The 14,999-nt window shown below is 39.2% G+C and overlaps 1 protein-coding gene across 4 annotated transcripts in view; it reads left to right on the forward strand.

The window, feature by feature from the left end:
• Positions 1–14,999, forward strand: part of CCDC191 (coiled-coil domain containing 191) — a 100,848-nt gene that overhangs the window by 82,902 nt on the left and 2,947 nt on the right. For 3 of the 4 annotated variants that reach the window (XM_004475614.4, XM_004475615.4, XM_071214810.1), the window contains 3 exons: positions 3,477–3,620; positions 6,622–6,774; positions 7,457–7,602. In XM_004475614.4, coding sequence (XP_004475671.2) covers positions 3,477–3,620; positions 6,622–6,774; positions 7,457–7,602 — 443 coding nt within the window. The remainder of the gene's footprint in view (positions 1–3,476; positions 3,621–6,621; positions 6,775–7,456; positions 7,603–14,999) is intronic. The other variant, XM_004475617.4, reaches the window with a different exon arrangement.

The following is a 14,999-nucleotide window of genomic DNA, read 5'->3' on the forward strand; positions in this document are numbered from 1 at the left end:
TTTATTGAGAAGCTCTCCCAGTGAAGGGGGTCTGAAGAGAGACTTCAGCCCACTCATGGAAGGTACAGATGTGAATTTATACAATACATCAATAGGCGGGGAAATGTTAGTTCATGGGTTGGGGGGTTAGGGTTCAGAGTATAGCCTTGGGTCAATAAAGGGCTAGAAAAGTGAATTCTTTTTGTGTATGGCTTGGGGTGGTAGGCTAGTGTATTCGCCAAAGAGATGCTGATGCAAAATACCAGAAATTGGTTGGTTTTTATAAAGGGTGTTTATTTGGGTTACGAGCTTACAGATACCAGGCCATAAAGCATAAGTTACTTCCCTCACCAAAGTCTATTTGGAACAAGATGGCTGATAACATCTGTGAGGATTCAGGCTTTCTGGGCTCCTACATTCCTGGGGCTTGTTTTTCTCTGAGTTCAAGTTCCTTTCTTCCTGGGGCTGGCTTCTCTTTCCTCTGGGAGCTTACTTTCTGGGACTCCAGCTTAAGTCTTCAGCGTCAAACTCCAACATTAAAAGCCCTCAACTCTGTTCTTTGCCATGCCTTTTATCTGTGAGTCCCAACCTACCAAGGGGTGGGACTCAACACCCTAATCATAACTCAATCATGCCCAGGTACAGATCAGATTACAAGCATAATCCAGTATCTATTTTTGGAATTCATAACCATATCAAACTGCTACAGCTAGGAAGTAGGGTTTTCTTGGAATGCAGGAGAGTTTGATGGCCCAGAAGGGATGAGAGTCCTTATCTGCTCCATTCCCATGGTGATATGGCTCATTCCTGGTTGAGAGACGCTGTCTTCCACATGTAGACAGCTTGCTCAGTCGACTGGAATGGAGCCACAGCCTTATGACCTGTTAATCATTGCAACCTCTAACAGGGATGGTGGTGGTTAACCCTGCTAAATGCTGCTGAGAGTTGAACTAAAAGGAGGACAGACAAGTGACTCTGATTTGGCAACATGAAGAACACTCATGACCTAGAGTGCTTTCAGTGGAGTCAGGGAATGGGAGCCCCATTCCAGTGGGTTGTTGTTTGTTTCTGTTTGTTTTTTAAAGATGAGAAATGCCAGCATGTTTGCACACTGATAGGAATGATCTAGTACTGCGGGATAATTTATACTGTGAGAGAGTAAAGAACATAAATTACAGGAGTGGGCAAGAAGAAATAAGTTCCAAAGCAAATGGAAAAGCAGAGAGTTTTGGGGGAGTATTGACTGCCCATTTGAGGTTTGTCAACAAGAGTGTCAAGTAAGTAGTGTCAGTCATGTTCAACAATGTTCTGCTGCTTTGGTTTCCTTTAGCCTCCCCAAGAAGAAATGATAAATGGAATGTACTAGCAAAACCATGTGCACAGTCCTATGTAATTCTCGTTTTTTCCCCCAAAGCAATAATGCACATTGATATTGATACACATTCACAATAGGTTTTATTTTTTTGTATACCATTTGTTGAATAATTTAAATCAGAGAAAAACTCTGATTTTTTATCCCTTTTTAGTATGAGTGAAGTATGTTCTGTAAAACCTGTATATGCAGGGGAAACAGAGAGAGAGGTGAAGAATTTTCTTGTTTATTTTTATTATTATTGAAAATGCTCTAATAATGATTGATGTGATGAATGCACAACTATGTGATTATACCAAATACTACCATTGACTGTACACTTTGGATGAATTGTATACTTTATTAATATATATTAATAAAATTGATTTGTTAAAAAAAAAAAAAGGAACCAAAAAACCATACAACAACTGTGTAGAACTCCACATCAGTGCTATCTCAAAGTAAACAGAATCATCTCGGGTAATCCTCACAGCAAATCTTAGAGGCAGGTATTATTACCCCCATTTTATAAGCAAAGAAATGGAAAATATGGGAGTATTCGTGAAACACATCCAACTCTGTTCAGGAATTCTTAATTGAGGGAGGAAATACACATCTGACCTCTTAAAATATGGCTCTTAAAGAATACGGAATTTCGGCTCAAGCACAGTTCTGCTTTTATTAAACATATTTCCCCAAAAAAGTAGACTTTGGAAAAGAACCTACTTCCCCCCACAATTCACGCAAAGATGGTTTTCCTTTTGGAGCCTAAAATGCCAGAGTTGTAATTCGAGGAGGATAGTGACACACCATTACTTACTTGTGCATTTGAGCGGGGTTAGCCCGAGGGCATGGCCAGAGGCTTCTTGTCTGTATTAGATTCCTGTCTGTTAGTTGCAGCTGCTGCCTGATGCTCCAGGGATATTTCACTAAGATTTAAAAGTGGTCACTTTCTCTGTTTTCCTCCCCAATTTAACCCTTGGCTTCCTCTAATTACTCAGGAGAAAATTGTTGTAAATAATTTTTATGTCTGCCTTTCACTTGGCACAAGTGTCTGGATTAAAAATTTGGCTTATGCTTTACAGAATATGGATATTTAATTCTGAAGAAAATAGGTACTGAAACAGTAGTTTGGATCGGAAGATAAGAGCACTTCTCCCTCCCGTAATGGAAACATTCCCTTGCACGTTCAGTTATTTTTTCTCACCAAAGGCTTCATGCACATTAAATAGCTTCTCAGAATCTGCCGATCCACCATGGTCTTTTCCTGCAGTGAAACTGTGGGCAATAAAGAAAAAGAAGCCTGAATTAAATGTTTTGTATTTATACTATGTAGAATGACAACTACTGTGAAGGCATTTTGAAGTCCTTGCTTTTGCTCTTGTCATTCATAGCAGGTGTCACTTGCCACTCCTCGCCATTCTTGGGTATTATAGATTTTTTTCCCATCTCATCTTTATTATGGGCTTTTTTTCTTTTAGAGAGAAAAAGAAATCAAGGAAATAATGGGATATGTACACAACTATTAAGTTTTGTCGTCTTTCTTAGGCATCCCCATCGGGTGCAGTTCTACCGAGGGGAATGGGGGTGTCTTCTCAGTGCCTTACCAGGGATGGTTAACCTTTTTCCTCTTCAGAGGAGGGCAGCCCTCTTAACGATGACAAAATGCTTTTAACTTGCCTCCACGCTTACCATTCATCACTTTAAAATAAAAAACCTTTAAAAGCCCTCAGTAATAAGATTATTCTTCTAGACTTTTAGTGGAGTATCTTTAAGTTACCTCTGTACTCCATAATCTAAATGAAGTGGCTGCCTGGCTGGCTGGGTTTTCTGTAATAATGAGGAAAAAATCCCGATTGCTTTACTAAGTAGATGTATTACTTTTTAGCAGTTTGGTGGGAGGTAAATAATTTCTGTGAACAGTACCAGGTCCATGTAGGAATATGCATAGCCCTGATTCCTATAGGGCTCATGACCACCTTTCCCTGACCCTGTTAACTGAATTGTCTCTCTTTATTTATGCTCCCCAGCTGTTACCATGTTTAACACCTGCTATGAGTGGTTATATGTTCAAGTTAGATTCATTAGCTTTTTGTTAAATTCAATACGGTTTTGATCATGGCATTTTTACATCTGTATTTTCTAGAAAGAAGTAGAGAAGCAGAAGAGAATAGAGAGGAACCAGCATCTGGAAGCAATAGCCAAGGAACATTATGAAAAGGTCTTGCTAAGAAAAAATGGCCTGGAGCCTTGGAAGAGATTGAGAATGCAAAGCAAGCAAAACATCCAGGTACAGTGTCACATTATTACCATCCCCAAATTAGATGGACTTTATCAAATAGGATGAGTGCCCAATTAGGCTTTGGGGGGAGTTTGGTGATTTATAAGTAAGCAGAATAAATGAGTTAAATATGTTTATTTCATTGTTTTGGTAAGAGTTTAGATTTGGTCTTCCAAGGTAGAGAAAGACTACTATAATTGAACAGGTTAAAAAAAAAAACAGTAAAATTTTGATTAGAGACCTCCAAATTAAGATAGATAGAAGCTTCTCTCCATTTTAGCAGGGTTTAAGAGAAAAATTACTACCATAGGGTGTATTGGTCAGGTTTCTGCTATGTTAAAGCTGTATAACAAACAGCTTCCAAGTGCCAATGGCTTGTAACTTACATTTAATCTCATTCACATATCTGTGGGCCAGTCGTGGACTGGGTTCACGGTCTCTCCATAAGCCTTTCATTCTGGTTCCAGCACTGGCTCAGCTACTCTAATGTTAGAGGTACAAAAGGCCAAACCAAATAATGTAAGAACATAGGAAACCTCTGTTTGTATCATATCCACTAACATTCCAGTGGCCAAAACAAATAATAGGGTCAAGCTTAAAGTCACTGAGAATGAAAAAATAAAAGCTGGTAAGAACATAAAAGTGAATCTTTCCACTCTGGACTGTTTTTCACTTTGTTTATTAATGATTAAAAACAAAAAGGCAAAAAGCAGATAAAAACAAAAAACCAGGAGCACTTAATTGGATAGGAAACTATCTGATAGAACCAGTCTTTGCAGTGGTATATTGTAAGAAGCATGGTTCAAATGTCATTTCTGAATTTATTCACTCAGAAGACTAAGGAATTGGCCATTCCATCTCATTCCTAGGAAAAAGCCAAAGCAAAATAGCGGGCACAGCTGGGTCCAAGCCCCATGAACCACCACAACGTGGCCTCCTCAGCTGGTGAAAAACTCAACAATTCCAGAAACACTGGGAAGGAAGTTGAAGCCAGAAAATCAGCAACAGAGTAAAACAGTGGGGAGAGGATTTATGGAGATAAAAAGTACAGGAAAAAGTATAATAATAGGAAGACAATGAAGAGAATGTAAATAAGTTGGCTGGGGGTGGGAGAAGTATTCAGAGATGTGTTAACTGTAGCATTATCAAATTTAGCTGCATTCTTATGATCTGAAACATTATTGTTCATTTTTAATCCTGGTTTTCATAACTGCAAATACTAGTCTTACTCTTCAGTATTAACCTGGCCAAATGTATAGAATAAGAGAGATCATAACTGATATATACTACTGAGCTTATAATTAAATAAAATTCTAAAGATAGTATTTTATCAATTTTGAGCTTCTTGATCATTTAATTGAATGCCCTGTTCTATGCACTGTTAGGAAAATTCCAGAAATTTCAATAGTATTTGATTTCCTGGCTCTCTGCTAGTAGTTCCCTATAGTTGGATTGTGTAACCACACCCTTTGCAATGTGACCTCCCGGTGCCTCCCAGTGGAGTAGATGGGGCCTCCTTCTCTCAGTGACTGAGCTTGATCCTATGATTTGCTTTGGCCAATGGAATGTTAGGATATGGACATCTTGGGGGGCCATTGTTCAGCCTACCACAGGAAGATTATAGAATTTTAGGACATAAATGATCCACTCAATTTCTTTCAATTTATAGATACGGGAACTGAGTCCTAGAGAGGAGAGAATCACTTTGCTTAAGGTCACATGTTGTGTTGGTAACAAATCAAGAAGAGAACTCAGTACCACCCTCTCCGTAACTCCTGCTCAAATCTGGCATGCCTTTTGTGCTGTGAGGGCAGCAGTTAGAGGTGCATGTAGATGCCAGCCACAAGTTGGAAGTAAAAAAATAAAAAGAGGAAGTAAATTAAAATTTCTGGTGCAGTGAGGTGGGAGCTTCTTTGCCGATCAGAGTTAGCTTCCAGGAAGGGATAGAAAATTAAGAAGGAAGGGTCTAGTTAAACTGTTCTTGGCTTGTTTGGAACCTTTCTTCCAGAAATTATTTAGTACTTTCCCTTAAATTCATTTCTTTAGGTTCACACTTTTTCCATTAATTCCAGCAACCATTTTCAGAACTTCTAAGAGACCTTCTGATAAGCTTTCTTTTTCCTTATGGTTCTGTCTTCCCAGAGGATGAAGAAAAGGGAAGGCAGGAGGCCATGCGTTCCTGGCCTTCATTATTTCTTGGCTACCAGGCTGGGATGAGTCAGGACAAGGGGCAGCCTCGGGGGCCATGGAGACCTCCTATGATTTCGTTTTGGCCAATAACTATGACTGTCAAGAGGCTCACGTGGATCAAACACACTCACACTGCTGGATGGCTGGACAAGGCTTAGATAATGTGGAATTGTCTGGAGAGGATTAAGAGAGAAAGGTTTTCCCCTCCTACCTCTTGAAAGAATACAACAGTTACTTTTTACTGTAAACCGTCAGCTGTGTGTTTATTTTGATAAAATGGTACTCTGCGCCTTTTAGGTTGGCAAAGCATTACATTATTCATCTTATTATTTTTCTGTCCAGTTGTTTTGTGGTTTATTGATAATGCCTCAATTTCAATGCTAGTGACAGCTCATTCTAAAAAACTAATTGAAAGCCTTGGCATTTTCTCAGTCAGCCAGTGGTTAAGTACACAATGAAGAGAGGTTTGTTATGGAGTTGCTGTCCAAGCTCCAGGAGAGCAAACTGAGAATGTTGCCAGCCACCTACTCCAAAACTCCATGCAAGTGAAATAATGGCTTGGGTATTGTTTATTCCATTTCCTTAATAGGCAGCCAGGGAACCAGCACTGAAAGGCCATACATGATGTGACTCTAAACCCCCATAGAATAGGGTCAGAGTAAAAGCTTTCCAGAACATTAGACTGAGTGTCCCTTAAGATTCTTTTCTCTAGTAACTGCTTACATGTGGCTTATAGCATCTTTTTGCCAAGGTAAAGTATGTTTCAAATTATTTAAAATTTTAAAAATAATTTCCTTTTATCATTTAAAATATTATCTAGGTGGCAGAAGAACATCACTCTTTGACAATACAGAGGAAATGCCTGTTGTCCTGGCTCCATTATAGTCAGAAAAGCCTGGCTAGAAAGACTGCCTGGGCTAATCAATTTTATTCCCAAATATTGCTGAGGAGAGTCTTCTGGAGCTGGCTACAGGTAAGGTCTCAGGGAATGATGCTTTATATACACATCTTATGCTGTCTGCTACTAAAACATCTAGATGGAAACCAGAATGTCCTTGAGCATTATGTTTTTTTCTAAGAATGATATGAAGAAGTAAATTCATTTCTTTGAAATGAATTTGAAAATGTCAAGTCACTTTTTTGTTCATTTGATTCACAGTGTTCATCTGTATAACTGTAATGTATCATCACATTAGCTTTTGTTTTTATCCTCATTTCTCGTTTGCTGCCCCATGATACTCAAGTAACCTTCTCCTACTGTCTTCTAAAACTGTCTCTACCCCTCTGCTTCTGTTTTATTATTATTATTTTAAGGTATATGGGAAGCCAGTGCTCAACCTCCGAGCCACATTGGCTCCCCTGAGTTGGTTTTTTTGTTTTGTTTTTAGGAGGCACTGGCAACTGAGCCCAGGACCTCCCATGTGGGAAGCAGGCACTCAACTGCTTGAGCCACATCCACTCTGTTGTTATTTTCGAATACATGACAGAGGATATTATCATGGCTGCCATGTTATCCTTTCCTCTTTGATCCTTTAGTTTCCTTTGTTTCTGGGCTTTGTTTCTATTTTGATTCTCTCTCTTTTATACTACTTGCTCTGATTTCTTTTTCTATTGAGATTATTTTTCTCCCTTCTGTTTTTGCCCTCATTCTCCAGTATCTGACTGATCTAGGGGAAGAAGTAAGAAAAGTTTACCTATATTTTCTTCAGAAGAAGATTTTCCAGGCCTGGCTTAACATGGTCAGGAATGGCAAGATCGATTTTCAGAGCAAGTATGAGATTGCGGCAGAGCACAGGGACAGGTGAGTTTTTGATCTGTAAGGAAATTCACTTGCCAACTTAATGATTGCTCTGCAAGATGTTCTACTTATGGAATGGGTCTGAAAGATGAGGAGGAAGCTCTGAAAGCAGAGCACTTGGAGACCCCAGGTAGGAAAGGAAATCCCTAGCGTGACCTCCTCACTCACCCATTGCATGGGTAAAGGCAAGATAGGAAACCCCAGGGAAGTCCAGGGTCCCCGTATTTAAAATGAGGAAGAGGAAGTGAGTGTCTGCTTTCTCTGCCTCACAGGGTCTGTCAAGAGAATAAAATGATGTGAAATACCTGAAACATACCTAAGCAAATGTACTGTTTTGTTTTTTTTTAAGAATTTTATTTATTCCCCCCCCTCCCATTGTCTGCTCTCTGTGTCCATTCACTGTGTGTTCTTCTATATCTGCTTGTATTCTCACTAGGCAGCTCTGGGAACCAATCCTGGGACCTTCTGGAATAGGAGAGAGGTGATTACTCTCTTGTGGTACCTCATCTCTCTGTTCTGCTATGTCTTCTTATTTTCTCTCCTCTGTGTCTCTTGTTGCATCATCTTGCTGCACCAGCTGTCTGTGACGGCCAGCACTCCTGCGTGAGGCAGCTTCGGGCTGCATTCCCGTGTGGGCCGGCACTCTATGTGGACTAGCTCGCCCTCACCAGGAGGCCCTAGCATCGAATCCTGGACCTCCAATATGGTAGATGGGAGCCCAATTGGTTGAGCCACATCTGTTTCCCCTATGTTCTTTACTAGACATAAAGGACATAGAGTTTTAAGTCCACAATTTCTTTTTTTAAACTTTTTGTGAAATATAACACAAATACAGAAAGTGAGTAAACCATACAAATACAGCTTAATGAAGTACTATAAAGCTGACATCCATGTCACCAGCACTGAAGTCAAGAAGTAGAGCATTGCTGGCCCTTTAGAATCCCCCATGAGCTCGTTCCCAATCACAACTGCCTCTCTTCCCTCCTAATGCTAACAACTCTTCTGACTTTTATGATAACATTTCCTTACTTTTCTTTTTACTTTAACCTCCTATGTATATAACTCCCAGTATTACCTCCTATGTATATTACTCCCAGTTCAGTTTTGTCCAGTTTGGAACTTTTAATAAATGGAATCCTACTGAATGTCATTCATATTTATAAGACAGCAGGTCCTATTTAATCTAGTTTCTTAGGGGAATAAGGCATTACATATCAGTAAGGGTTTTTTAAGGCATTTTGGATATTATGCATTTTCCTCCGGATAGGCATTTGGATATTATGCATTTTTCTTTGAGTAAACAAATAATGTGTCTTTTTGTGTGTGATTTGAGGTCCTTGCTTCTGAGCATCAGTTACTGTGGTGGGCATATTTCGTGAGCCCTTCATGCTTTGACATGTGAAGATGAGTGTGGTGGGAATTGCCTTTTCTCCCTGCCCTCAGACTCACATTTGGTTGCTTTTTCATTTGTGTGCACGTATGTGTATCTCTGTTCTTTATCATTGTTTTCCTACCTTGTTGCCACTAGGGTGTCCACCTCTAGCAAAACCTGCTCATCCTTGTTTAATTTACAGTTTCTGAAAATCTGTAGACTGGAAAAGCACATAAGCAAGTTGATTATAGTTTTGTGTAAAGAAAATTAAATGAACTGTAAGTGAAGGTTTTCAAAGGACTTACCTTTGAATAAAATGTTTATACTTCAGTATCTGAAGTTTATGACTCAATATCTGTCCAAACCCTGGAGAAGTATCTTCACCTTTCAAATCCTCCCTTTTCCCCTGCCGTAAAATGAGGATAACACCTGAACCTCTGTTACGGGTTTGTTGAGAAGACTAAAAAGGCAACCCAATAACTCTTTATATTCTACCTACCTGAAATAATAGCTTTGTTTTTGTTTTTGTTTTTTTTGGTTTACAGCCGTTCTTAGGATATTATTATTCGTCATCCTTTCTGCCTGCCTTTGTGTTCTTTCTGTTTCTTAGCCACCTTATACAGGCAGAGAGCTTCATGTGGGGCAGCTGCCTGATGTGGCACGGGGCCATCAGACAAGGCTTTCATACACACCATCAGAGGGGCCAGAGGGGGAGGGAGGGCAGATGTCACAATTTCCATTTCCAGGGAAGGAAATGGAGGCTACAAGCAGGTAGGTGATGTGCCCAAGGTATACAAATAATACACAGCAGAGCATGGACTCGAAACCAGGATTTCTAATTTCAAAACGTTCTCTTCTTGCTCACCATTTTCCTAGTTCAACCTCATTTGTAAACTATAAAATACAGATAGTAGTGCCGTCAGGGAATCAGTATGGGAACGCATGCATTCAAATAAGAAATACATCCCCAGTCCCTATCTACTTCCCGGGAACAGCACAGCAGTGACTTCATCTCTTCCGACTTGGCTCCTTGTTCCCCATGTCCCAGCCCTACTAGCTTCCCATAGTCGTCCTCAGGCAGGCAAAGCTCACTCCAGCTTCAGGAGCTTCCACCTGACCTGGCTCTCACAGGGCTTCCTCTGCACATCGTTCAGGTTCCTGGTCATTGTCACCTTCCTCACCACCCTGCCTTCATCCCTATCTGTCCCATTCATGTGCCTTATTTCTTTCAAGGTACTTAAGACTTTCTTAAGTTACTTAATTTATTGTTTCCATGTTTATCATCTGTCCCCTCTCAATATAGTAGAAGTGCCATGTGCTGCTCACCTCTGTGGCCTCTGAGTACAACTGTGCCCAGTATATAAGAGCCCAGTGAACATTTGATAAATGAATGAATGCATTTTATTGTGGGAGTGACACTAATATTTGAAGTTACAGGCCTTTGGAAAGAAATGTAACATTTAAAAATTGACAGTTCTTATTCAGTTTTAACTGGATGAATATCATATAGAAAAGCTTGGGTTGAAGGGAAGGAAAGAGAGGTCTGTTGACCTTAGGCCTGATCTTTTTTTTTTTAATGTATCAATTTTTTTGTTTAAAAATGTGTTTCAATTATTTATTTCCCCCCCTTCCCTTCCTCCCGCCCTGCTGTTTTTGCTGTCTGTGTTGTCTTCTCATTTTCTTTCCTCTAAGATTCACCAGGATTTGATCCTGGAGACCTCTGATGGGGAGAGATGTTCCCTGTCAATTGCCCCACCTCAGTTCCTGGTTTCTGCCGCGCTTCAACTTGACTCTTCCCTTGTCTCTCTTGTGATGCATCATAGTCTTGCTGTGTGACTCACTTGCGCGGGGCACTGGCTCACCACGTGGGCACTGGTGCAGGCACTGGCTCACCATGTAGGCACTGGCTCGCCATGCGGGCACGCTTTCTCTCCTTTTTCACCAGGAAGCCCCAGGGATCGAACCTAGGTTCTCCCATATGGTAGGCGGAAGCTCTATAACTTGATCCACATTCTCTTCCCTTTAAGCCTGATCTTTAAATTGCAATCACTTTGAGAAAGATGACTTCTAATAAGTTAATGAGTTTAATTTTATTTATCTATATCAATTCTAGTTTATTATATATATATATATACATGGTAGAACAAATATCACTAGGTATGAGTAGTTATTTTTGCAGTTCTACCATCAGATTTCAGCTGCACACTTGTCCAGTTCTTCTCAGCTGAACCAATTCTGCATTAACTTGGTTAGTAAAAAAATAGATGAAAGTGAAGAAGAATGGGTCATGCTTTTTAATATGGCCTTGGTTCTTGGGGTCAATGACCCCTCTGAGGTAGTGATGAAAGCTACAGACCTCCTGCCCAGAAAAGCACATATACACATTACAAAGATTTAGGTGTTTGTAGATCCCAGGATTAGAATCCCTACTTTGGTGACCTAAATTACATTTATTATACAATATATCCACATGTAACTTATCAAGACATATTTGCCAAGCATAAGAAATATTTATTTATTAAGTGTTTATGATATGGTCCCTGGCTTGCTTATTTAGAAGAAAAAGAACAGATTGGATAGTAGACAGTCAGAGACAGACAGACAGACAGACAGACAGACAGACAGACAGACAGACAGACAGATAGATAGATAGATAGATAGATAGATAGATAGATAGATAGATAGATAGATGGAACTGGCTGTAAATAAGTGCCAGACCAGACAGACAGACAGACAGACAGACAGACAGACAGACAGACAGACAGACAGATAGATAGATAGATAGATAGATAGATAGATAGATAGATAGATAGATAGATAGATAGATGGAACTGGCTGTAAATAAGTGCCAGACCAATCATAGTGACCAGTGACATGGGTTTTAGGAGTTCAGAGGAAGGAAAGATAAATGCAGGCAGTGGTGATCTAGGAAGATTTCCCCCAGGAGCAGAGCATTTCAGTTAGGATAGAACAGCAGGAGTTAAAAGGTAGTGGTCAGAACACATGGGTATAGCCAGGAGAGAGAGGATGTGAACAGCAGGTAAGAGTGGGAAACCAAGCATGAGGAGTGTGCCACATAGCTGAGTAAAAGGGACTGTAAGTGGTGGGTTGGATGGATAAGAAAGCAAAGGAAATGGCTCCTAACTAAACAGTAATACTTCCACTGCCAACAAAAAAAAAAACCATATGATCAGAAATATCCATCAACAGCCATAAAATTAATGAGGATTGAGATACATTCTAGGACTTACTTAGATGCTCAAGAGGCTCAGAACAAATCCCATCTGTGCCTCTAAATGTGAAGATAGAAACTTAGTACCTCTGCACTTTTGTTTCAACAACATAACTTTGGGCTTACAATTCCTTATACACACCATGCTATTCCTGCCTTTATGACTTTAAGATTTTTTTTTTTAAGCACGTATTGGGGATTGAACCCAGGACCTCATACATACGAAGCAGGTGATCAACCACTGAGCTACACCCACTGCTCTTATATGCCTTTAAGCAGGACATGCCCTCTTCCAGGAAATGCCCTAGCTCTGCTTTAAGACATTGTCTCTTCCAAAAACATTTGATGCTCCTCACCACCAGACTGTGCTTACCTCCATCTCTGTTCCTCCCCCACTCTGGTGGAATGATCTGCTCACTGCTTTAACTCCCTCCTTGGACAGAGACTATTTTGCTTCTGTTTATATTGCTGGTGTTCATCCATGTCTCCCAATGACAGTAGAGGCCTCCACATGAGCCCCTACATAACTTTCCAAAACCTGATGTTAGGGTAGTTTCTTCTCAACTGAAATTCAAAACAGTTATTAATTTTTTATTACTAGCATATTTTTTTTTAATTTTTAAAAAATTTATTGAAGTATATCACTTATACATAAACAAACAATAAGTATACAGTAATAGTTGGGAACTTACAAAACAAACATGTATAACATCATACAGGACTCTCGCACCTCACCCTACCACTAATACCTTGCATTGTTGTTAAACTTTTTAAACTAATGATTAAAGAACATTGTCAAAATATTATTACTAACCAAAGTATTTTCCCCCAACCCACTATTATTATTATTTTTATACCATTTATATATGAACATACATAAACAATAAGTGTATAGTAAAAGTTGTGAACTTACAAAGCAAACATGTATAACATCATACAGGGGTCTCATACATCAACCCTCCACCAACACCTGGCTGCAAAGGACACACTTGCATCTGTATTATCAACCACAATTCTTATCCATCTCTTGGTTTACTGTGCTATTCTGTTCCTAGAATACTCTCTAGCATTCTGTTAATTGGCATTTATATACCTAGACTACCATTTTCAGCCACATCCCCATTTATAAACTAGCTGTTACTATTTGTTACCATCCACTTTGTACATTTCCACACTTTTACATTAAAGCTAATTAAAACTGCTACAAACATTACCTCCTTTAAGAATCCACCACGTACCACCAGGTCTTGAAGATATTTTCCTACAATTTCTTCTACAAACTTTATGGTTCTTGCTTTTACTTCTAGGTTTATGACCCAATTTGAGTTACTTTTTGGGTAAGGTGTGAGATAGGGTCCTCTCTCCTTCTTCTGGCTGTGGATGTCCAGTTCTCTCAGCTCCATTTGTAGAATGGACTGTTCTGCCCAAGCTGTGAGGGTTTGACAGGCTGGTCAATAAACACTTGACCATACATGTGAGGGTCTGTTTCTGAACCATCAATTTTGTTCCATTGGTCTATGTGTCTGCCTTTATGCGAGGGCCATGCTGTTTTTAACCTAGGTAAAAACCTAGGTTTTTATAGCTAGGTAAAGTCTAGAGATGTTTCTGGCTATTCAGGATCACTTACTCTTCCAAATAAATTTGATAATCATGTTTTCAATTTAAAAAAAAATGCTGCTAGACTTTTTATTGGGATTTCATCAAATCTGTATATCAATCTGAATAGAATTGACATCTTAATGATATTAATGATATTAGTCTTCTAATCCATTAGCATGGAATGTTCTTCCAGTTATTTAGGTCTTTTTTCATTTCTTTTAACATTGAGTTGCTGTTTTCTGATTACAAGTACTTTACATTGTTGGTTAAGTTTATTCCTGACTATATGAGTTTTATCTGTCATATTTTATTTTCACCACTCTTTTGACACTTTGTTACTTTTATTGATATAATCTTCATTTCTAAACTCCTTTCTAGGCCTCTCTCAGCTGTCTTTTCTTTTCAGGCTCTAGCACACCCTTTAGTATTTTCTGAAAATCTGGTAACTCTTGCTTAGAAATTCTCTATTTCTGTTTATCTGTGAATATTCTAAACTCATCCTCATTTTTAAAAGACAGTCTTGCTGGAGATAAGATTCTTGGCTGGAAGTTTTTCTCTTGTATCTTAAATATATCACACCACTGTCTTCTTGCATTCATGATTTCTGGTGAGAAATCGGCACTTAATCTTATTGGGTATCCCTTTTATGTTATATATTGCTTTTCTCTTGCCGTTCTCAGAATTCTCTCTTTATCTTTGGCATTTGACATTCTGACTAGTACGTGTCTCAGAGGTGGTCGATTCAGATTTTTTCAGATAGGAGTGTGTTGTGCATTCTTGGACATGGATATCTATGTCCTTCAATAGGGTTGGGAAATTTTCTACCATTATTTCTTCAAATATTCCTTCTGCCTCTTTTCCCTTCTCTTTTCCTTCTGGGACCCATGACATGTATGTTTGCATGCCTTTTGCTGTCATTTAGTTCCATGAGACCTCGTTCAATTTTTTCCATTCTTTTCTTCATCTGTTCTTTTGTATGTTCACTTTCAGAGGCCATTTCTTCAAGCTCACCAATCCTTTCTTATGCCTCCTCAAAGCTGCTATTATATGATTCCAGTGTTTTTTTAATCTCATTTATTGTACTTTTCGATCCCATAAGATCTGCTGTTTTTCTGTGTTTGCTTTCAAATTCTTTTTTGTGCTCATCCAATGTCTTCTTAATATCCTTAATCTCTTTACCCATCTCATTGAATTTAT

Source organism: Dasypus novemcinctus, chromosome 4, assembly GCF_030445035.2.
Source record: "Dasypus novemcinctus isolate mDasNov1 chromosome 4, mDasNov1.1.hap2, whole genome shotgun sequence".
Classification (NCBI taxonomy): domain Eukaryota; kingdom Metazoa; phylum Chordata; class Mammalia; order Cingulata; family Dasypodidae; genus Dasypus; species Dasypus novemcinctus.